The following is a 25,416-nucleotide window of genomic DNA, read 5'->3' as shown; positions in this document are numbered from 1 at the left end:
GACTTTTTTTGACCGAAAAAAACGCCTTACTATACTATGACGTTTTTTATGACATTTTGAGGTCGAAAAAAATTTTGACTTTTGTTGCCCGAAAAAAACGCCTTAATATACTATGACGTTTTTTATGACATTTTGAGGTCAAAAATTTTTTGGACTTTTTTTGTCCGAAAAAAACGCCTTACTCTATACTATGACGTTTTTTATGACATTTTGAGGTCAAAAATTTTTTTAACTTTTTTTGTCCGAAAAAAACGCCTTACTCTATACTATGACGTTTTTTATGACATTTTGAGGTCAAAAAAAAATTTGACTTTTTTTGGCAGAAAAAAACGCCTTACTATACTATGACGTTTTTTATGACATTTTGAGGTAAGAAAAAAATTTGACTTTTTTTGTCCGAAAAAAACGCCTTACTATACTATGACGTTTTTTATGGCATTTTGAGGTCAAAAAAAATTTTGACTTTTTTTGGCCGAAAAAAACGCCTTACTATACTATGACGTTTTTTATGACATTTTGAGGTCAAAAAAAATTTTGAATTTTTTTGGCAGATTTTGACGCCTTACTATACTATGACGTTTTTTATGACATTTTGAGGTCAAAAAAAAATTTGACTTTTTTTGGCTGAAAAAAACGCCTTACTATACTATGACATTTTTTATGACATTTTGAGGTCAAAAAAATTTGACTTTTTTTGGCCGAAAAAAACGCCTTACTATACTATGACGTTTTTTATGACATTTTGAGGTCAAAAATTTTTTTGACTTTTTTTGTCCGAAAAAAACGCCTTATTATACTATGACGTTTTTTATGACATTTTGAGGTCAAAAAAAAATTTGACTTTTTTTGGCAGAAAAAAACGCCTTACTATACTATGACGTTTTTTATGACATTTTGAGGTCAAAAAAAATTTGACTTTTTTTGGCCAATTTTGACGCCTTACTATACTATGACGTTTTTTATGACATTTTGAGGTCGAAAAAATTTTTGACTTTTTTTGGCAGAAAAAAACGCCTTACTATACTATGACGTTTTTTATGACATTTTGAGGTCAAAAAAAAATTTGACTTTTTTTGTCCGAAAAAAACGCCTTACTATACTATGACGTTTTTTATGGCATTTTGAGGTCAAAAAAAATTTTGACTTTTTTTGGCCGAAAAAAACGCCTTACTATACTATGACGTTTTTTATGACATTTTGAGGTCAAAAAAAAATTTGACTTTTTTTGTCCGAAAAAAACGCCTTACTATACTATGACGTTTTTTATGACATTTTGAGGTCAAAAAAATTTTTGACTTTTTTTGGCAGATTTTGATGCCTTACTATACTATGACGTTTTTTATGACATTTTGAGGTAAAAAAAAAATGTGACTTTTTTTTGCTGAAAAAAAACGCCTTACTATACTATGACATTTTTTATGACATTTTGAGGTCAAAAAAATTTGACTTTTTTTGGCCGAAAAAAACGCCTTACTATACTATGACGTTTTTTATGACATTTTGAGGTCGAAAAAAATTTTGACTTTTTTTGGCCGAAAAAAACGCCTTACTATACTATGACGTTTTTTATGACATTTTGAGGTCAAAAATTTTTTTGACTTTTTTTGTCCGAAAAAAACGCCTTACTATACTATGACGTTTTTTATGACATTTTGAGGTCAAAAAAAAATTTGACTTTTTTTGCCCGAAAAAAACGCCTTACTATACTATGACGTTTTTTATGACATTTTGAGGTCAAAAAATTTTTTGACTTTTTTTTGCCGAAAAAAACGCCTTACTATACTATGACGTTTTTTATGACATTTTGAGGTCAAAAAAAATTTTGACTTTTTTTGGCAGATTTTGATGCCTTACTATACTATGACGTTTTTTATGACATTTTGAGGTCAAAAAAAAATTAGACTTTTTTTGCTGAAAAAAAAACGCCTTACTATACTATGACATTTTTATGACATTTTGAGGTCAAAAAATTTTTTGACTTTTTTTGGCCGAAAAAAACGCCTTACTATACTATGACGTTTTTTATGACATTTTGAGGTCGAAAATTTTTTTGACTTTTTTTGTCCGAAAAAAACGCCTTACTATACTATGACGTTTTTTATGACATTTTGAGGTCAAAAAAAAATTTGACTTTTTTTGCCCGAAAAAAACGCCTTACTATACTATGACGTTTTTTATGACATTTTGAGGTCAAAAAAAATTTTGACTTTTTTTGGCCTATTTTGACGCCTTACTATACTATGACGTGTTTTATGACATTTTGAAGCCAAAAAAAATTTTGACTATTTTTGGCCCATTTTTACGCCTTACTATACTATGACGTTTTTTATGACATTTTGAGGTCAAAAAATTTTTTGACTTTTTTTGGCTCAAAAAAAAACGCCTTACTATACTATGACGTTTTTTATGACATTTTGAGGTCAAAAAAAAATTTGACTTTTTTTGGCCAATTTTGACGCCTTACTATACTATGACGTTTTTTATGACATTTTGAGGTCAAAAAAATTTTTGACTTTTTTTGGCCTATTTTGACGCCTTACTATACTATGATGTTTTTTATGACATTTTGAGGTTAAAAAAAATTTTGACTTTTTTTGGCCCATTTTGACGCCTTACTATACTATGACGTTTTTTATGACATTTTGAGGTCGAAAAAATTTTTGACTTTTTTTGGCCGAAAAAAACGCCTTACTATACTATGACGTTTTTTATGACATTTTGAGGTCAAAAAAATTTTTGACTTTTTTTGGCCCATTTTGACGCCTTACTATACTATGATGTTTTTTATGACATTTTGAGGTCAAAATTTTTTTTTACTTTTTTTTGCCCATTTTGACGCCTTACTATACAATGACCATTTTTATGACGTTTTGAGGTCAAACAAAATTTGACTTTTTTTGGCCGATTTTTACGCCTTACTATACTATGACCATTTTTATGACATTTTGAGGCCAAAAAAAAATTTGACTTTTTGGCCGATTTTTACGCCTTACTATACTATGACCATTTTTATGACATTTTGAGGCCAAAAAAAAAAATGACTTTTTTTGGCCGATTTTGACACCTTACTATACTATGACCATTTTTATGACATTTTAACGCCATACTCAAGTATCACTTTTTTTTGGCCTATTTCGAAAGCCTTACAATACTATGACCATTTTTATGATATTTTGATGCCATACTATTGCCATACTAATTTTAAACAAACGATTCTCAGCTGCCTGTGCATGTTGTTTGTTGAGCCGGCTCTATATGAAATTCTTTTCTTGTAGACTCTACACTCTGCCTTTGTATTATCAATATCATTGAAATGGTTCCAGATTTTGCTTCTTTTCCTGTTGTCACTCATTTTCTTAACTATACCTTTCTAATGCGTCAATGTTGTCTTTTCTTGTTGCCCCTCGTTCTCTATCTTTTTGCCCTTCCTGCTCTCCTGTCCATGTGCTAGTGCTGCTGCGAGTGTAACTACCGCCCCTCCCCCCTCTACTCAGCGCAAACACAGGCCGCAAACAATTACAATATATCATTGCTGTACTTGCAGTGGTGACAGTGAAAAACAGTAGGCATGAAGACCAATAGGTGGGACATCATCGGGGACATGAAGATCGCCCGTGGCAACGTCAGCTGCTGTGTGGAGGAGTGAAACCTATGCTTTGTCAGTGTAGCTCAAACAAACATACAGTTCCTCGGCAGCCGCTGGGGGCTGGCTCCAGAAGTGAGCAATGCTCCATTGACCCCCATGTTAAAATAGCCAACTTTGAGAACATCAATGTTGAGTGACACCTCCATAGACAGGCACTGGCAGTTAGCTCTTTGCTAAAGCATCGGCTGGGCTAGGCGGCTACATCTGGCTACTTCCAACGGTTGACAGGGGCTGCAGTGTCCGTGTTTGTTTGCCAATGGGTCCCCAAAACCATTGGGTGACGTCACAGGTGCTACGTCCATGTTTTATATAGTCTATGAGTGAAACCCCTGCGCTGCTGTGTATCTGTCATAACTGGCAACTATCAAATCGCTACTGTGTTGTTTCATTCATAAATTTAAAGTTCAAAACACAGACAGCATGTTAAACATGAGCGAGCCGTGACAGACATAAGTAGAAACATTTAAAACAATAATAATCAGATCGATCCAATTTTCATAATTCTTATTCTCTCTTTATTGCATTAGAACATACATTTCTCATATATATCTATATATATATTTTATAAATGTGAATTTGTACACTACAATCTTTTATTGTAACATGTTAGAAAATACTCGTAACGCTCCAAAAACATAGCACTAAAAACAGTTACCAAACAATGATTATTACATTTCCTCGTTTTGTTTCATGTTTTGTTTTGGCCACCAAGAACAGGAAAACAAGATGGCTGAGATGAAACTGTCGATCAGGAGGAGAGGAGAGGACCACGGTCGGAGACAGACGGTTGGGTCACTGCAGTTTTCAGTGACATTTTGTAATCAAACGGGGACAGGGACGAGGGGAGGGTGAGGTCTACAACAACAGGTACACAGAGGAGGGAAAATATCGGAGGTGTGGCGTGAACAGTGATGAGCATCAAGCAAAGACACGTGGGAAAGCAGGGTCACTTCTAACCATTTTAACTCTGCCACTTGGCAGCTCATTATTTCAACTTACAAGGTTGAAGAACCTAAAAGTGCCAGATTACATAAGATCGCAGGCAGCTGCTCTCAGCACACAAACTCATACAAGTCGATTAAATGCTCCCTGCTCCCAAAACTCTTCAAACCTTGGCCTTGAATCTGTTTTCTGGGCCATTACCTACATGAATAATAACAACTATTATCCTCACTAATGTCTCCATTTATTCACATATGAATAAAGCAAACGTACCTACATTTGTTTTCGATTGGACGCTGCTACAGATCACAGACACAACTGATTTATACATAACTGAAGTCTTAACTAGCCAGGACATTTCTGAAGTTTAAATAGTGCCACTTGATTTAGTAAAGTTACTCCGTTACTCAGAACTTAGGAAGGACTTTACAAAGAGCTGGTGCAACTCAATGCAGATGTTTGATGGAGGAATCAGATGCAGTGTAGTTAAAAGAGCCAAGCAGTTAGGATGGACAAAGGAGGGCGAGCAGGGTCAGCAGCTCGAGCAGGGCAGGTAACAGCAGTGTTTTTTTTTTGTTTTTTTTACTCAAGTGCAGGGAAGTTTAGTTGTATCACAAAAGACACAGCAAGCAAGTGGAGATGGAGGCAGGTTGCTGTGAGTAGCATGGAAAGAGATCTAGCAGAGAGATAGGACGAAATTGGGGTACAGTATAACAATCTAACACACAAGCACACATAGTGCGAGGCTAAGGTTTAAAAACTAGCGGTACAGACACAACAACCTGGCACTGCAGGGAGGCGAGTGGGCTGGTGGACAGATATATTTGGACGTGGATGGGTGGAGGGGGAGGAAGAGTAAGAGGAGACGTGAGGAATCAAGGAAAGTCCCCCTCTCAATAAGTCCAGAACTAAAACAGTCCTGTTTGTTTAGCAGATAAGGGGAATGGGAGTGGTGCAACACTGCGTAACATCACAGAATGATTGTCCTCTTGAACATACCTCCCCTCACCTCCCCTCCTCATGTACGCTATCACTATTCCCATCTTTTTTTTTTTTTAACCCCCCCCCCTTCTGTGTTGGTTTTACTTTTCAGGGATTTCGTCTCATTTCACATGCGCACACATACACACAAAACCCTGTGACCATAAAGGACATTTATATATACACATGTACATACACTCTCTCACACACAGCACGCACGGACACAACAGGTAGACACATTTTGACCCAATAATACGGCTGACTGGTCTGTTAGCAGAGAGCACAGGATTGGATAGTGCACATGTTGATTATAGCAGACTTGAAAACTGGTTTGCCAAGCGCACAGACACAGCCGTCTGTTATTGATATGACAATCAGTGCTACAGTGGCACAATATAACTGTACTATACAAATCATTATTAACTATTACAATTTTAAGAATTAGACTGTGTTTTTTCCCCCACCATTAGTCCAAGAAGACCTGGTCTATAAAGTTAAAATGTCGAAAACAAATGGAAACATTTTAGCGCACAATTTATAAATCAGTTAGAGAAAATTAAGAGACGTGTTAATGACTTGATAAAGTCATTTATCGAGCAAAACTGTCAGAAACTTGCTGGTACCAGCTTCTCAAAAGTGAAGATCTGCTGCTTTTCATTGTCTTACATCATTGCATGTCTGAATATCTTTGGGTACTGAATTGCTGGTTGAAAAAAATCGTTTTTTTCTGTGGATTTATAAACCAAACAACTAATTGGCTAACTGAAAAAATAATCAAATCATTTTAATAGATAGCTAAAATAAAACATTACTTGCAGTCCTAAAAAGATTTTTGTATCGATTCAAACAGAAAACCTAAGCATATGCAATCTCAACTCTTGCTCATTTCAGGCGCACTGCAGAACAGAAATGTGCAGTCAGATGGACCAACATTTAAGACATCTCATGTTTCCTTCCTTCCCCCTCCTCCTCCCTCTCCACCTCTCCCTCAGTGAGCAGTATTGTGATGTTATGATGTTAGGTTCCTAAGGCAGTATCACAGTACAGTCCATAGAGAAACAACAGCAGTACAGAATTACACTGGCCTGCCCAGAACCTTACATCCAGCTCAGGTGGGACACTGATGGCATTTGGCTTTTTTTCTTCTGCTTTTTTTTTCTTTTTTTTTCTGAGCCTCTGGTTATTTGGTTTCCAAAACTGTTGTTTCTGTTGCCAAGCGAGGTCAGCTGAAACTGTTGCTGTTTCCTGTTGTTAAAAGATTACTGAACATTCAAATCAGGAAACAACGAGGGGAAAAAAAAATTCTGAGGAAACTTAAATGTTAAAATCTCATTAAAACCTCATTTCCTGTGGTGCCCTGGTAGCTCAGCGGGCTAAGGCACATGCCAAGTTCTTGCGACATCATTGGCTTGAAACCGGCTCATTACCACTGTCGCATGTCATGTTCTCATCACCTCTTTCCTGTCATACTCCACTGTGAGAAACAGACCATGACAGCCATTTAGAAGACTGTGTTTGATCAGGATGGTATGTGTCAGAAAACAGAGAGTGTTGTGTGTAAGGTTTGATTATCTGAAATCAAAACTTTAGAGCCAGTGTTAAAAATGTGTTCTGATCTACTAGTAGTAGTAGATCAGTACTAGTTCTGTCAAAACAATACTTCAGATATTAACACTTTTTAAAATTAAAAAAATAATCGGTTAATCGTTAAAATCATTTGTTGGTACTAAAATATGAGGCTTTCCTGGTTTATATCACTGTGAACTGAATAGGTTTTGTTTTGGACTATTTGTTGGTGATGTCACCTCAGGCTCAGAGAAATAGTGACAGGCATTTTTCACAAATTTGTCTTTTATATATATATATAATTTAAAAATTTAAGTCCTGGCATCAAAGGGAAACTCATCCTACTGGCATCATTTCTGTTGCTGTGACCACAGTGGAGTGTGACATGAACCAAAAATACATTTTCTACAACAAACATTTGCAGAGCTGCTACTGGCAAATAGGGGAAGTCTCCTGCTGTGACGAGGGGGGTTTACAACTTCACGAGGCCTCCAGTTAATTCAGTGGCACAACTCTCAGATATAGGGTTCTGGGCCAGAGCTGGGCTGGGTACCGCCCGGCATGATGTGGGCTGGTTCTGGCACTGAGGTGCCGATTTCTGATTGGTCTAACGTAAGTAGAACTGGCCGGGGACAGCTCAGACAGCTCAGGTTGCCCATTTTTCTCTAGGTTGAGATGAAAGATTGGCAGAGATCAACTATTTACTATGACTATAAGACAGTTACCAATTACTAACGAGTGACAACGACTGGAGCCACTGGAGCCTCCCAGAGTGCCAGAACCAGCCCAGGTGTCTCTTGTGTGGGTGATATTGTAGTGCATGTGGTCTATAGTACAGTAGCATCAACACAATGGTCCAATAGACAGATCAGATAGAAGATATCATACAGATGGTCCAATACAGTTATAGTACAACATCTATACATCAACTATACATTGTGCGTTTTTTTTTTTTCCTTTGTTATTATTGTCAGGGGGTCTCGAGGGTTAGACTTGGTCACCATTACATCACTGCTGTAAGACAGGGAGGGGGTCGAAATAGTGGTGAGCAGAGCCACAGATAAACAGTGTTCGATCATTACAGTTTTACAATGCCACCAATGCAATCCCGTTAGCTGGCAGCTGGTGTGGAGGAGTGTGTGAGCTGTGCGGCAGTAATAGAGCAATTAAGCAGGAAAGTTTATCTTTCATAGTTTACAGGTAGAGTTTGGGAGAAGTTTTTAGATACTGTAACAGTCAATAACTGGAATCAATTCACTATCAATTTTTCAAGATGGAAGTTTCCCTGTTTTTATGAGTATTATCACAGTAAATACTGACAGATATTTTCAAATGTGAATTCACAGTAGGAAAAAAACACTTCTGAGAGCAGCTCTCCCTCTCATTGAGTTTTATTCTTGCTCCCTGCTCACAGTTTCTGTTTTCACTCCCAACTTTTCCCTCTCCACTGAAAAGTTACATAACACCAGAGTAATAACAGCAGTAGCAGTACTGCACAAACACCTACTCCACCTTTCCTATGACAAATATGTCATCATTTTTGCCCAAATCTGAATTTAACAGCTCTCAATTTCTGTGTCATGATAATGACCAGGCTTTTCTTATAACTGTACAATCATCCCTACAACACCCATTTTCAGATTTTTTTCTTGTTTTGTTTTTTAAAATCCTATATCACATATTTGTGAGAACACTTAAACCCTACAGATAAAGCAGCCATACATTTCACTCACACACTCTGTTAGAGAAGAGGCAGCGAGAGGCCGCCACAGTTAAACCAGAGCAAACCTTCTGTTTATCCATGGCTCTGGTTCCAAAACAGGGTTAGGGTCAAGGGGAGTAGGAGTTACAGGTTAAGGGTTCAGTTTACGAGGTCAGGACACTGAGGAGTTAAAGAGGGTTTAGGGTGAAAGGACTAAAGGGGTTACAATACTAAGGGTTTTAAGGAGTCTGGATGAAGAGGTGTTGAAGTTAGGAAATGACAATCAAGGTTTACAGTGATGAGAGATTCACCGAGATACAGGATTTGAGAGATTTATGGGTGAAGAGGATAAGGTTAGTATGAGTCTTATGGATCAGTAATGTTAGGATATGACCGTGGCCTCCGTAACTATAGCAGGGTCTTCTATGTCAGCTTTACTTTGAACCATCCTCAGCTCCAGCTGGGGTGGACTGGGCCTCCGGCCAGGACCTGCTAGCTCTGAGGGGGAGAGGGGTAGGCAGGGGGTGGGCAGGTAGAAATGCAAAGGCGAATAGAGATAAACATTAATTTTAAAACTATATTATGCAATTTTTAAATGTAAAAATAGTTTGGACACACTGTGCAAAGCACCTTTAACCAGGCTCAGCCAGATCTCATCCTGAGAGCTGCATGAGAAGCCAAACCTACACAACCTACATCCAATTAAAAGAAACAGAAGCAGCAGCAGCTGAGGTCCACAGATGTAAACCATCCACAGGCTGCTGCTATTCTGACATTTGTAGTAATTGGCAGAGGAAATAAAAGCTGGACAGCGAGCTGGAAAAGCTCACAGGGAAACTGGGGTCCTTGATCAGTCTTTACAGATATACTTAGAAACTTTACCACATACAGCAGATTTGAGTGATTGGAAAGGTTGTAAGCAGAGACTGCACTTCACTAAGTGCACAGGAGGGAAAAAACTAATCCAGAGAGTTAAAGTGCACTGTGTCAAAAACGTGTCTATACGGAGTGTCCACTACGTGAACTGCATTACACTGTAGATCTGCATCTCACATGCAGGAAATCTACTGTATTTTGTCACTGCAAAGTCACTTAGACATTTGTGAGTTTCTTATTATCTTCAATTATCTTAAACAAAAACTGTTTTCCTGATGTAAACATGAAATGCATTTTGTTTTGTCAAAACAGAATAAATTTAATATGTTGGAGCCAAGTCAAGTCTGACTTTTCTTACCATGAGCATAAGATATGGTCCTCTGGATAACATGGTGCATCACTGAGAAAGTCTTCTCACAGGCCGTCTGAAAGTGAGGAGTAAAAACAGAGTAATTATTACATTTTTTATGACTACGTTTACATATGTGTTGATAACTTTAGGCCACTTGGGTAGTTGTGCGTGCGTGTTTGTACCTTTAGGTCGTTAGGGTAGTGGTGTGTCCACGCTAGCAGCATAGCAGCAAACAAATCTCCGGTTCCTACGAAGACAGCGTCCACTTTGGGAACTTCTATTCGAACTCTCTGTGTTGTCCTGCTGCCGTCTGGACGAACTGAAGCACAGAACAGAGACACAACAAGTGAAACCACATGCAAATGGAATTCATTTCAAAGTCTGAACTCCTAAAGCTGTCTCACCAGCAGACACACACAGCATACTCTTTCAAACATCACCTACCATGACGCTGGCTTCCCAGCGACACCAGGAAGCGGTCTCCCAGTCTGGAGGGCAGATCGGAGGAGGTGATGACCACTGTGTCTGGGCCCATAGCATGGAGAAGGTCCATGACCTGCAGACAGACAGGGAGTGAGATATCGAGGCATGCATGAAGTGTATAAAGAAAAATACAAATATCACAGCTTATTCTGTAAACACAGAAATGATGCAGGAAAGGAAATGATGATTAGATTAAAAAAATGTTTTACCTCTACGGCATCTTTCTCCGTGCTGATGTTTTTCCCTGTCAATAATCTAACACACAAGCAAACAAACAGCCATTATGTCAATAGCTCTGAAACAGAAACACTGAAAATTAAATTATTAAAGAGAAAAGCACAGAAATTCCCATTTAAGAGTCTAAGGAATCATTATCAGAACCTTGAAATAACTGATTCTTCTCATTGTTTACTGGAACACACGAGTGCAACAAAGGGCAAAATCTACAAAGTCAAGCCTTTGAATTTCAGAAAAAACTGAGGGCAGACAGATGCACCACTAGGTGGAGCAACGTGACAGTGAAGCTGGACTTGAGTTGAGACACAGACTCTCAAACTGTGGTTCAATGTTCAGTGCAGGTGTTCAGTCAAAGCAGAAAAAAGTGGGCGACAAAAATGTGGGAAACTCTTTATATCTGCGTGTTTGTCCACGGGATCATTAAAATGTCATTTTAAACTAAACAACAAGAGTTTAGAGGTTAGAGCGAGGGAGACAAGAGGGGATAAGAGGAGAGCTAAGGTGTACCTTCTGATTATTCTTTCCCAACTTTCTGGGCCCACAAAATGGAGGTATTAGATAACAACATAAGTGGCATTACATAAAGATGGTTTGCGCTAATACTCTGCTAGTCGCATAGTTAGAAACTCAGTGGGGTGTAGGTAATTTAAAGAAAAGTCATGTTAGATCTAAAAGCACTGAAAAAATACACATTTGCAAATATGAAAAAGGAAATAAGAGTAAAACACTTGTACTCACTCAGCCTCAAACTGGTTTGGAGTAATAATGTCAGCAACAGGAACCACCTTGTTCTTATAGACCGGATAAAGATTCTGAGGAACATACTGTGGATGGAGACACACAGGTTAGAGTCACGTAACACAATAAAAACACACAAACAGAGCACTGATGAAGAACAACACACTCAGTTAATTCTGAGTCTTTCTTTGATCTTTGTTTTCATGGTTTTAAATTATGAGCACTAACAGAATATGATCTTAATCCCTGAAAATACACGTCTGCACAATGTTATATATACACAACACACACACACACACACACACACTCACACACTCACAGACACATCCACATTGAGTCACTGTGCATATGTACTTCATTCAGATCACAAAAATCCATCTGTCACTGAGAAATGAGCCTTGTAACACACACCCACAACACTAACGCACAAAAACACACATACGGATAAAAACACACACACAGGGATGAACACTAAAACCCGCCCACACACATTAAAGGCAGAAAAAAAAAACCTTGTTAAAAATCTAGCAATGTCAGACATTAGCTGAGATACACAACCACACATACAGCACATAGAGCCTGAAATTATCAGTAACCTCACCATAGATCCATGATCACCAAGGACGGGGTCACACACTGAAATGACAAAAACACACTCAGAGTCAGACACTCAGCACAGACCTGCACAGCTCCAAAAATGATCACATTACATAAATACTGCAGCGACAGGAGGCATTAAATAGGATTTGGAGATGTAAACACATCCAAGCCAGCATGAAGAGAGACAGACCTCCATTACTACATTCTCTGTAAAATGAAGACTAAAGGGCCCTGCTGCTGGCTCTTAGATTTTAATTGATTTCATGTGTTTATTTACAATCAAGCAGATGCAGAACAGCATTAGCATTTCTTTGGAATGATGTTTCATCAACATAAGCATCAAGTTTGGTTGCCAGTCTCTCAGAATCAAAGGAAAAGCTCCTCTATCCAGACAAACTTCACCATCACACTGACAAAAGAGATGCTCATTTCTCAGGTATATTTAAAAATATTTCAATATTAGAACCAACATGCCTCCTCAGATTTGGGACCAATACCAAAACAACCTATTTACTTATAAGGAACACAGGAATAAGCATCTGGCGGCAAGGACACAGTTCAGCATAGTACTCAGGTTTGATCTGCAGCGCTGAGTCTCACAGGACCAGAGTACAACACAGCCACATCTCCTGTAAAGTGTGTAACATCACAGATACTGATCACTGACCTTACAGACACGCAAGAGTATACTGTAAGACAGTACATGTACACAACATAAAAAGTACTGAAGTAAACACAAACAGACTGTGACTGTCACCCTCTGGTTGCTTATGATTTTTGAACGGTGGCAGTCGATCTTCACTGTATCGGCCTGACGCGATGTCTACAGGCCGAGCTGCAACAGCAGTGATTTGAGTGAAACTGATTGGTCAAGTATGAGATGAAAATCGTCCCGGCCTGGAGTGGTTCATCGTTAGAAGTGGATCTTCTCTGGATCATTAACATCAAGCCACATAAAGCAGGTTAAACTAATGAGTTTATTTACTGGGTTGTCGTTTAAAATGTTTTGTTAACTGTTAATTCAATCCAGTTAAAGGATTTTGTTTCACTGTCACACATAATCTTATGTTTCATCACAGGCTCATCTGAATGTGGTTTTATGCAGCTCTACAGAGTCATCACCCCACAGATGTTTTCATAAACCCACTGTATGCTACCTGTCCAACACCTCACAGCAGACAGAGTTAGTGAGTGGTGAACATAATGGGGAAGCTTGTTAGATAAAGAACAACATCTATATCTGTGGACATAGTGGAGACCAAAAAAAGAACTGCTGTAAAAGGAGTGTGAATATTAGACTTATATGCATTGGGGCAATAGAAACACGACTGAAATTAATGTCAGTGCTGCTGTGTGCATGAGGATGTGTAAATTGGCCTCTGTCTACTTACAACTTTTAACTACTTTATGAGGTGATAATATGTCAGTCAGAGTCCTTCTGCCCCCAAATGTAGAAAGAAAAACATGAAAGCAGTCTACAAGCTGAATAAGATAAAATGGTGGTGGTGCACAACAGCATCCAGAGGTCACTGTCTGAACTTCAGAGTCTTCAATACCTAGAGGTCATGTGAAGTTCAAAGGCACCAAGTAGCCTGAACAACCCTCACAGCAGTGACACAAGCTTTTACCAAAAAACTGCTGGTAATAGAATATAATGTTAAATCTGAGTAAAAACTGGATGTAACCCAACTTTTTCCCACTGTTGGGTACATTACATCTCTACTGACACCACAGAAACTGCGTGCTCTCCAAACTGCATCAGTTAACCTTTAGGAAAAAGTGCCAAAAGCTGGCTCCAGGCCACAGGAGTAAGAATTTCTCATGTGCATCAGCTACAGCTCTCCTCCAATCAAAAGCCTCTTCCAGAAAAATAATAACTCGCGCTTATGTGTTCTGATTTTCTGATACTGTTCTCCTGGCTGTGCCTCCATCGAAAAACAAATTCTAGAGTGAATACATTAAATAAAATCCTGTGGTCACGAGCTGAACACTCACCATACACCAGGTTGGGGTTGGCTCTCTTTAACTCCTGAACAATGTCCACCACCATCTCCAAGAAGGATGTGTCTCTGGTATACCCTGATAATACAACACACACACAGTCAGTTTCTATCTAAACAAGTTTAGTTATAAAAATAATAATTTCTCATCTCTATATTAGCTCCTCAAGATTTACTGTGATCTAAGTTCACGTTTGGCACAAAAAAAATCAAGCTACAATTTGCACACAAGTACAGAATGTAGGAGGGAACATTAAATCAAGATTAATTTAATCACATGCAACCTCAAGAATATGATCTAAAATATCATCAAAACAATTTCACTTTAAGATCAAATGAACATGAAACCGAGTCAAACTGAAGAAATGTGATCATGTGTTCCAATTACAGATGTTAAGCAGTGTTAAAGTGACAAAGGTAAGTTATTCACCTGTTAAAACATAGTCATAGTGGTGTACGTTGTTCAGTTTGATTCCTTCATAAAGAACATGGAGCTCATCTGCTGTCAACACCTGGCCTTTCCAATGGGAATAACCTGCAGAGAGGAGAGGAGGAGAGGAGAGGAGTGGAGAGGAGAGAGGAGAGAGGAGAGGAGAGGAGAAGAGAGGAGAGGAGAGGAGAGAGGAGAGAGGAGAGGAGAGGAGAGAGGACAGAGGAGGAGAGGAGAGAGGAGGAGAGGAGAGGAGAGGAGTGGAGAGGAGAGAGGAGGAGAGGAGAGGAGAGGAGTGGAGAGGAGGAGAGGAGAGGAGTGGAGAGGAGAGAGGAGAGAGGAGAGAGGAGAGAGGAGGAGAGAAGAGGAGAGAGGAGAGAGGAGGAGAGGAGAGAGGAGAGAGGAGGAGAGGAGAGAGGAGGAGAGGAGAGACGAGAGGAGGAGAGGAGAGAGGAGAGAAGCTATTGTGTTTGCTAAGTTGCTGACTCTCATCCTTTGGCGATGCTTTTTTTTCTTTTCCACTGGCACGTGAACAAAAACAAATACACACTTACTCTATGCACACATACCAGTGTTGATATAATTATGAGTTTAGATGAGCACATGCAGGTTACTAAGAAATCATTTCTGTTGGTGCAATATCACAATTAAATAATGAAATTATTCAAGATACCTTCATCCAGAACTAACAAATCCTTCCCCAAACTGCTTTCAGAGAGTCAAATTAACTGGACGAGCATTAACAGGATTGTTGTAGCCTGATAACAGCATGTTAGCCTGGATAAGTTGAGCCACACTTCAAGAACAAGAACTCAAAAACATTCTCAAGACGTACACATAACCACACACACACACACACATGCAGAGCAGAAGGTTTTAGCGCAGCCTGCAGCCACAGTATTTGTTCAGTATTTGAGGGGGGGGGGGCGCTGGGGGAGGATAAGGACACAGACCCCTCTACAAACAAACACACCCACTGTATTGAGTTTGTGTATGTGTGTATTTGTATATCATGGTAAACGTATGTGTTTGGTACTGTATGTACTGATATGGATGTATATGTATGTGACGTGACAGCCAATGTGAGCATGCGTTAGTGCACGTCGTCCTGCGTATGACATGTTTGCTGCAGGCTGATGATGTCGCAGCTCCAGGTGAGTCACAGCCAGGTCACGTGGTGGGGGGTTCTGGTTGCTAAGCAACAGGCCGGGAGAAAGCCAAAGGGGCTAAGAAAGAGAGATGAGCAGTCAGAGTGCTGTGTGTGTGTGAGAGGGAGGATGAAGGCAGGCCTACAGATAAGAGCTGCTTCTGTCGTCATCATTTTCTGCTGTCGCAATTCTCAACGCCTGCTGCTGTTTACTGCTGTGTCCTGTCGCCCTCTCTCCACTCCCTCTGTCTTTCTCTCCATCATCTGCTGTCTGTCTCTCCTATTCATTTTTGTCCTGTCTCTCTCTCCCTCTCATCGCCTTCTTTGTCCCCCTTGCCAGCCACCCTCTCCTTCTCAGATGCAAACGTCTTCTTCAATATGTCAGATGAAATTACACACACTCCTCGAAGGAATTGCAAATGTTAATTTCCAAAACACAAGATCTGATTAAACTAGCGCTGCAGTCTGAGGCATTTCTGTGTTCAGGTCACTCAGACAAATGCAATCTACACCACAGACGTGAGGAGTTTTTTGCCATTGATCTTCTTTTTGACATTGTCCTCGGCTGCTTCATTGTTTACTCTGTACAACGAGGATTAAACGATTAGAAAAGCCATTTTTACATGTTCTCTGGTCGAGTTCTTGAGCCTTAAAGATTTAAACTGAAGTTAGACTTTAATGGGAGCTCATGAGAATCCTGTTTAGGCTGTGGTGAGCACCTGAAAGACCTTTGTGTGTTTATTCCTCTGGTTGTGATGTTGATGTTGTGCTTGAACAAGTCTATGGATTATCCTGAATAACCAGTTGTCTGTAAATAACTGACCCATCGTCTCTTTAGACAAACCTCTCATCATAAATGTTTGGCTGAATCCAGACGACAACACTTCCAAACGGCTCAGATTTAAATTACAGGATTCCATTTCGCTCTGCATCGGATGCCACTCGCCCACACAACAACATTTATCCTACACTACTCTTACAAAAAGTCAGGGGTAATTATATAGAGTCGGTTATGGTTACTTGTATTCTCAAACTAGACCGAATGAAAAACTGGACAACCATGACACGAGGGGTCAATGTCACCCAGTCCTTACCGCTCAACACTGTGCAAAAAAAAAGAAAAAAAAACAAAAGAACAAATCAAAGAAATCTCTGTAGCAGCCTCTGGTATTATTAACTAAATACTGTGTATAGGATGCCTGAAATGGCTCAAACAGAAATTACTTTATCTACACAGGGAACTGGCAAATCCTGTCATCAAAGAGGCAACAACAACCAGGTGTCTTTCAAGTTCCATCAAAATCCTCAAAAAAGTTTGAAAAAAAAAAAACCTTTATCATAATGTGCTGATCCTGTGAGGATTTCTGCTTGTATGCACGGTGAAGCAACAGGGTAACAGCTGAGCAGATGTGTTTGTTTTCACAGCGCTCAGCTGATTCATTCTTCAACTTCACTTTGCGTGAATAACATAAGATGAGACCACCCATCAGTGCAAGACAGGGGGAAGATTCACTGGAGAATTACTCACTCGTGGGACTGGCAATTAGATTAAAACGTTAGCAGTAAATGTAGTGAATGTGACATGTAGGGATGATGCAGACACCCCCTCTGGCCCAGTTGGTAACAAGATGCAACATAAATCTGAGTTTCTTCAAAATCAGATTGTTGCCTTTTTAAAGGTTCAACCCAATCTGTCCAATCAACCAACCATTGCTGTGGCAGTAAAAAGTACGACCATATATCATCAAATCATCAAAGTATAGTTTTAGTTGAATATTATGAAGAGAATCAACAATAAAGCTCCTTCTGTGATAGACAGTTGTGAAGCAGATGTGTGAGAAATAAAATCATTGAAGCAGAAAAACAGTTTTTGTCCGTAACATGGGTCAAGACCCAAAAATCCTACATTACATCATTCTACTACTACAACTAAAGAAAGTTCCTCTAAAGCCACAGAAGACTACACACAACTGTTTTCACAGGCTGAGAAGTTTTCCTGATGAGGAAACTGATCTTGTGTTTAAAATCAGAACAGTAGAACAGAAACTAAGGATAAGTGCAAAAACAATTAAAACTAAAATCACTTAACTAAAAATGAACACGTGCAAACTCTGCACAGTCTTCAGAGTGAGCGCTCTTACATTAGCAGCAGCAGCCTGGATGTAAACAAGATCCAGAGAATTTTCTCCTCTTGTAGTAAACTTGACGTGCTGGTGGACTGCTCCCTTTACCTGCTGTTACTTATTAGCACAGAATAAAATGGAATCATTGCTTCAGCTTTGATGAAAATGAGACCAGCTGCATCTCAGATGTCCCAAGACTGACAAAGAGAGAGAAGACGGCCATATAAAATGTGAATGGAGTTTGTGCCCCACGCCGAAACTGGACTCACTCATCTGTTGACTCGTCAGCCACAACATGGCCACTGCCTCGATGACAAGCGTCTCTCCAACACTCCCTAACACCTCATCACGACACCGGGGGCACTGACTGACTCATACACACCCACACACACTCACTAAAACATGAACACACGCTTGCAAGGAAATGTGCTATTTCATCAGCCTCACCTGTATGGTTGGAGAACTGCACGGAGTTAATGGAGTCCACCTCAAACCCTAAAACCTGGAAACAGGAGGCAGAGAGAGTGGAGACGGTTTAGGCGTCAGCAGAGATTAGGAGTAACAGCCATACATGCTTTAAGTTTGACAGCTCAACTGTATTTCAAGTGTAGCTGAGCTAATAATCACACTCCTGTGCACACAGTATGCAAAGAGTACAAGTATTGGTATAGTCTTTTGTTCTTCAGGGTTTCAATAGGCTATTTCAACATGAAATAAAACAAGGGATGCTACACTGAAGTGTCAGGTCTCAGCTCAGTGAATGGGAAAGCAGTCTCCGACTTTCAGATTCCACTGTATTTGGGATAAAGGGGAAAAAAAAACCCTCCGTTTGACACTGTTTAACCCCAGTTGTGATCTGTGAGTAGAGATAAACACAACATCCTCTCAGTTTAACTTCAGCTGAAATCTGCACAGAGCTGGAACAGTTACAAAGAGCAGCTCCCCGTGCTCTGTGCTCTCCTCTTCCTCTGTCTTTCTAACAGATAATAAAAAAAAAATGACAGGAAAAAGGAAGACACATGACTCATCCACGTGCGCAGTCAATTGTTATCTGAATGACTTTATTTAATTGGGCCAAAGCAGGAAGGAGGCAGAGTGAATGAGTTCTTTGTTCTTTGCAGTTGACTGTAACTTTGAGATGCAAGAATCTGCTTTGAGAGAAAACAGGCAGTGATTCCACCCCAGGAAAAGGAGAGCACATATTAACTTTGACCTTGGAAAAACTTGTCAATGCTCCAGGTATCGCTGCCTGAATAATGAAAACATTCTCGACCGTGGCATTTGCTCTCTGAAAGGTGAAATACTGTATTTGTATTACCAGCATGATGCACTCAGGGAACATGCTAAGCTCTCAGTGGTGTCAGGAAAACAGAACATGACACCATTTCTTACAAGTCAGTACAGTACTGTCAGAATACACTGCTGGTGGACATACAGAAGTGTGAAAGAAGAAATTCTACTAATCTTTGTGACTTTCTCTTGATATCCAACAGGAAAATCCAATATTTGCCCTCCACTACCAGTAGGTCAGAGGTCAAAGGTCCTGCCATCCTGCCACTGGAAGAAATTAGTCTTACTCAGATGATGAAGGGAAGAAGGTCTGTTCTTTGGAAAACTGTTAATACTAACTGAATACAAATCCCCCCTAGATAAGACCAGTTCCTAAATATTGAAAAATGTATGTAAACTTAATTGCCAGTTTATTAGGTACACCTAGAAGAGGTAGAAACACCTTCAGTATGTCACAGCTTAACAGCACAAACTACATCCTCCAAAATGACCATAAAGTTGGATTTGCTTCTTCTAACCTAAAAAAAATAAAAATATGGAAATAACTCAGAGATGCCCAAACTTCTGCAGCAGATCAGTCCTGTGGATCATTTAGCCAAGAAAAATGTCACCAAGTCTTTCAGCTACATTTACTTTCAGTTCAATTAAGAGGTGATTTTGAGGTTTTAGTCTTCAAAGACGCTTTGATGCTAGCCTGTTAGACATATTCTCAAAGATGTCTCTATGTGCTGCTCCAGAGCCTTGAATAAAAATGCATTGGACAGTTTTCGAAACAGCATCCTTTGACATGAGAACAACCTGTTTATTGCAACATGTTCCTTTGGCTGAGCAGGAAGCAAACTGATGGTTAATGTAAAATGGTATTTATGGCCTCCTGATGTACACGGGGCTAAGAATGTGTTATTTAGGTCACATCCTTTATCACTCTCTTCATAAGCCTCAAGTCACCGACACAGATAGACTGTTTACAATGCTGCTGAATGGCAAGCTTCCACTCAAGCATCGTCAGAGGCTGAGGAGAGGATCTTAACATATTTATAAAAAGTAAACATTTTGCCTTTTGAAGAAACACTTAAAAGAGCCAAATTAAGAGTTTCTTTAATTAACATGAGTCACAGTATGGGCTGATTACATCTGAGCCAACACAAATACTGTATTTACTGCATCGTGACTTAGCTGGCAGAGTCCCTCAGCTGCGTGTTAGCTCCTGTTCCTTCTCTTTAAATTTGCACCTTATTAAACAAATGTCTGTTTCTCACCCCAAACATTTCATGTTACCAATGTTTGTTTCACTATGTGATTGCAGCATCTAAATCTTATCTCGTTTTGAGAACTCAAAATATTCAATTTGTAACATAATAAAACAGAGAAAAGCTGAAAATCCTCGCACTGGACATGTGGGATAAAATGATTATTTGATTACCAAAACAGTTGCAGATGAATTTTATGTAATTCAAATAAACAATTAATTGACTAATCACTGCAGCTCTAATGTGTTTTTACTAAAAGGTTCAGAAACAAATAAAAAACTTACCAAAATAGATAAATAACTTTCACATTGTTAATTCACTTATCCAGGTTTTATAGTCTCTCACAGAAGCAAAGAAACTACAACAACAACCTAGTTCTTCTTTCGAGCCATGTTGCCTTGTCCACAGTGAATATTAGGCTCTGCATTTGGAAGGAAACCAAACTAACACTGTTAATACTCACGTTCAGTCAGTATTAATATCTACAAAAGATTAAATCCTTGTTTTAAATTTCACCAGAAGACAGTACTCACACTTGAATTTTGTCTCTATGTGAAAGCTGAATCTATCCAGTCTGGCTCTACGGCAGCCTGTCTCCATCTTCAGTGACGTCATTAGGAGGAATCCTGCAGCAGCCAATCTGAGCCCTGCTTCTTCATACCGCTGTCTCCTGCCTCCTGACAGGCCTGAGATTCTCTGTCCTGACAGCACAGTGAGAGGGATACCCTGCACACTCACTGACGACTTCATCATCATCATCATCGTTGTTGTCGTCATTTTATCCCCTATCTTCAACGCCAACTGAATCATGGTTATTACTGAAAAATGAGAGCAGCTCCTTTACTGACCTGTGGGCTTTTTGTTTCTAAGTCTATTTATAACACAGTTAGTTTTTTTTTTTCCTGCTCATGTCCACAAGCATCAGTGGGGGCTCATTCACAAACAGACCAGAAACTCACCAGCCAAACACACTTACAGTACTATACAGTTACACTTACCAAGCTGGTATCTGTTCATGCTGTACCTCTCTGACTGGATCTGACTCCACCTGTGTGTATACGTCATTATCCTTCTGAACATCACATTCAAGTTCAGAGCTGAAATGATCAGTCATTTCATCAGCAACTATTTTGACAATCGATTAATGATTTATGCCAATTTTTAAGCACAAATGCCAAACACTTGATGTCGCCACCTTCTCCATCGTGAAGATCTGCTGCTTTTCCCAGTCTTATGTTGTGGTAACCTGCACATCTCTGGGTTTTGGACAAATGCAAAAAGCTATCTGAAATCACCCCCCTGGGCATTTTCACCATTTTCTGAGCAAATTACTAATTGAACACTCAAAAACATAACTGGCAGATTGATTTGTAATGAAAATAATTGCTAGTTGCAACACTGTTCATGTTAAAACATGGTGCCTGAAGGGCTTATCTAAAGCAACAGAGAGGGATTCTGCATGACTGGTTTAATCTCTCACTAGAGGAATCGCATCTTAAGATATCACAGCATCTGTAAGTCTCACAATAGTTCATTTAAATTGTAAAACGCTATATTTAGCTGCATGCAAGACTATTTAAGGTTTTTAATTTAAGTAACATAATCTGCAGGTACTGTGTAAAAAGAGAAAATATGAAAACATGTATCTTAACTGTAGTTAGTTTCTTGTGCTGCTGTTACACCTGATTTCCCCCCAGAGATCCATAAAGTGTTATCTATACTAACACTCTTGCATATTGATATTATTGACACACAAATGGCGGCAAAATATCAGATACTTTAAAAAGCCACATGTATCAATAACGCTGGCAGTGAACTTAACTGTGAGCCACCTTGGTTAGATGTACCATGATTAGTACAGTGTACTGGTTAATATCAGTGTCTGGAATAAGCCTTAGCAGGCTGCACTGGTAAACATTATTTTAACATTAGACTAGTACAAACAGGCCTTAATCAGGCGTAGATGTTGAACATTAACGGCTGCACTGAACCCTGGTGACATGCATCAAAGCCCAGCAGCCATTAGGATAACCGCAAAATACATCCCGGGGCGCTGAAGGCTAAAAATAGACTCGGCACTTCTCACAACAAGTGACTGTCTTTCAGGATGATGGGACACGTACCGTAGGCCTACACTAGCATCGCCATCAATACTCACGACCACGCTGCTGCTCGTGGAAAATATTAAACTATAACAATCACCAGCAGCATCACTCGGCAATTAAAGCTCCAAAGCAATCACTGGTCTCTTCCTACTGTCAACATTAGGGATCATAAAGGGAAATGACTATTACTTTCATGGCCAGGAGGAGCTAATAACCTCTGTGTCCTTTCACATAATATCAAATCAATGGCTTGTTTTGAATGCACTTGTGCTTCTTGGCTCCTTATTCTGGTAGTTATGTCTTCCTGTACAACACTCTGTACCTTTAGGTAAGGGCTTTATTACTACTGTTGATGTAGGTAATGACTCAACGCCAAAGTCATTTGCTACTATTATTAAACTACAGAACAGGACACATGTTGAGCCACTCAACAGTTCCTCACCTGCAAGTGCTTTACAATCCAGGTTAATTGACTGATGCCTGCAGCCCTCTTTTTTTAATTCAGATGACCGTCTGATTATGAAGCAAGTCAGAGTTACTATTCATAACCAAAGCAAACAAACAGGAAAACTAAAAACCATTATTTAACCTTGTAACTTCCATTGGCCACTGTGGTGTAAACCTTGAGCTGTCAGTCAGTTTATGATCAACCATGAGATTAACCACTGACATTGCGTAAAGACGGTAAAGACTGTGCTTGCAGCTCACTGATGTATGGTAGAAACTACGCAGTGATTTACAGCCATGTTTGAGGTATCGCACTACACGGTTTTATCAGACACAAGCCAACAGCTAACATTACAATAAGATATGATACACGCAAGGCAGCCAATAACCACAATTAATCTAAAGAACCAAGAGCCTGGTTCCACTTTTACTGGACTATTCTGATAAGTCGTCTACAAGTTAGTGGTGTCGTCCGCTGTGTAGCACACAAAGAACACAATGTCTCATGAACTCCAACCTTAATCTGCCAAAATGCTCAACTTTAAGAAACCAGTGCAGCTGGTATGTGTGGAATAAAGGTAGAAAACGTCTCTGATAGCCTTTGTCCCATTCACGTCCTGACCATTACAGCCGTCTGCCTGTTTGTCTGCTGAGCAAATAATGGAAACCTGAGGGACCTACAACGTGGTAGCTGGGTACACATTTCCCTCTGACCCCTGGGATTATCATTAGCTCGCTTTTGCAAATCCTGCTGGCCAATATATATGCTGTCACTGACAGACCTGTGAGGGAAATGCTCTCCCCATGTAAGTTATTGTCATACCCACCATTCATCCAAGTAGGGGTCATTTGATTAACACCGGGAGGTCCATTATCAGACACAACTCTGACACCTCACAACGTCGAAGCTGGCGTTTATCATTAAGTTTATACAAAACATGTTTTGATGTGATGTTTTCTCCTCATGGACATTAAAGCCTCACAAAATAAAACCCTTTGCTCCATTATCGGACAACCTCAATGACAGGTGATGTGCGACAGTTTATCCCCGAGATAACGAGTTTCCCCTTTACGAAGAGCCTGAATGTTCAGCATCGTAAAATAAACAAGAAAACGTCCTCTGCTGTCATGTTTATCATCCCTATGTCACATTTCTTCTGTAAAAACGTTTCTAGGGGATCCGGATTTTGCACGACACCTGTCTTCGCGTTTACTGCCTGACATCTAGGTTACTATACGATTATTTGTGGCTTTTCACAGCACGTCCAGAAATGCCATCATCAGTAGCCTTTTACCCTGAAAAAAAAAAAAGAACAGGCAAAAATACAACTAACGACGGCCATAGCTTAACTCATCCAGCGACGGTGTGGATGGTAGCGGATGACCGATTACTGTTCGCCAAGATTGTACGAACTTTGTAGGCTGAAATCAGCGCGTATCATTACAAAACTCTGCATTCACGCCAGTCGGTTTAGTGTTGATGGAAAGTCGCAGTCAGATTGTGTGGGTAAAGGGGAACCAAGCGTGTCAGACAGGGTCGTGTCCGATAACGGGTGTCTAGCCAACCGGTGTCCGATAATGGGTGCATGTAAGTTGTATTTACCTGTAATGGGAAAGAGGCGCTCTTGTTGCCCACATATCCCCGGACTACATGGCTCTGTATGGACAGAACACGGCATTCCATGGCGGCTCCCGGTCAGCCGAGGAGAGATGAAGATAATCCGTTATTTCAACGATAATCACGTCCGCGCTGTACGAAAACACAAAATTTAAACAACGACAACGTCGCCGTTTAGTGGGAAGCAACGTTAGTTAGCCTGCTAGCTAACCGGCCGTGTGTCACACTCAGGATGGCGGTGTGTGTGTGTGTGTGTGTGTGAGCGCGTGTGGCGGTTGTAACGGCTGATGAACGGTGTGATGGGGGGGGGAGAGAGAGAGAGAGAGAGAGAGAGCGTGCGACCCCACACACAGACACACACACACACAGACAGGCAGCGGGACTCGGTTTAGCAGCGGCCGTTAAAGCTGTTGGTAATGTGCTGTCGTTAACGTTTAGCTAACTGAGGATCACGAGCTGACCGGACAACCGAGGGGGTCGCGTGGAGCTCCAACAACACTGAAGGACAAAACACACACACACACACACACGCAGGTATTCTGCACAGGCAAACTGAGGGACCGCCTAAACCGGATGACGTCACCAAAGGGCCAGTGAGCGCATCCTGATCAACACAGCTGGATTTGAATGGACGTGATTGGCAGCTCTCCTCTGTTTCATTCTGTCCTAGTCTATTCTGGTCTACTCTATTTTATTCTATCGCTTTACACAGCCGAATGGTTTAAAAAATCTCTTACATTAGTTTACATCTAATATTTATGTCTTTTCCCCGCAAAAATAAAAAATATATTTATTTATTTATTGCTACTTTAAGGATGAAGTCTGGTACTGCGCTCAGGTTTTTTTGTGTGTGTGTTTAAGTGTGCGTCTGTGGTTGTGACTC

The 25,416-nt window shown here is 39.9% G+C and overlaps 1 protein-coding gene across 1 annotated transcript; it reads right to left on the bottom strand.

Moving 5' to 3' along the window:
• Positions 1 to 4,161: 4,161 nt before the first annotated feature.
• Positions 4,162 to 25,056, bottom strand: LOC121190019 (pyridoxal kinase-like). Its single transcript, XM_041050559.1, has 11 exons — positions 24,519 to 25,056; positions 18,271 to 18,325; positions 14,554 to 14,658; positions 14,119 to 14,202; positions 12,125 to 12,159; positions 11,524 to 11,609; positions 10,758 to 10,803; positions 10,510 to 10,621; positions 10,248 to 10,384; positions 10,072 to 10,138; positions 4,162 to 9,335 (listed from the first exon to the last, which is right to left on the bottom strand). Exons 1-11 carry the CDS (start codon positions 24,597 to 24,599, stop codon positions 9,220 to 9,222), a joined length of 924 nt encoding a protein of 307 aa, XP_040906493.1. The 5' UTR covers positions 24,600 to 25,056; the 3' UTR covers positions 4,162 to 9,219.
• Positions 25,057 to 25,416: the final 360 nt, after the last annotated feature.

The sequence above is a fragment of the Toxotes jaculatrix genome, chromosome 11 (assembly GCF_017976425.1).
Source record: "Toxotes jaculatrix isolate fToxJac2 chromosome 11, fToxJac2.pri, whole genome shotgun sequence".
Lineage (NCBI taxonomy): Eukaryota > Metazoa > Chordata > Actinopteri > Toxotidae > Toxotes > Toxotes jaculatrix.
Note: the sequence above shows the minus strand (reverse complement) of the source record. Positions and strands in the feature narration are given on the sequence as shown.

Bases quoted from the DNA above. Each gene is read 5' to 3' on its own strand.
- LOC121190019 (XM_041050559.1), bottom strand. From the start codon at position 24,599: ATGGAATGCCGTGTTCTGTCCATACAGAGCCATGTAGTCCGGGGATAT. The intron at 12,160-14,118 runs GTGAGTGTTCAG...TTGTCATTTCAG, and splicing joins CAACCCCAACCTGGTGTATG to TGTGTGACCCCGTCCTTGGT. The intron at 10,385-10,509 runs GTAGGTGATGTT...TCTGTGCTTCAG, and splicing joins GCTGGGAAGCCAGCGTCATG to TTCGTCCAGACGGCAGCAGG.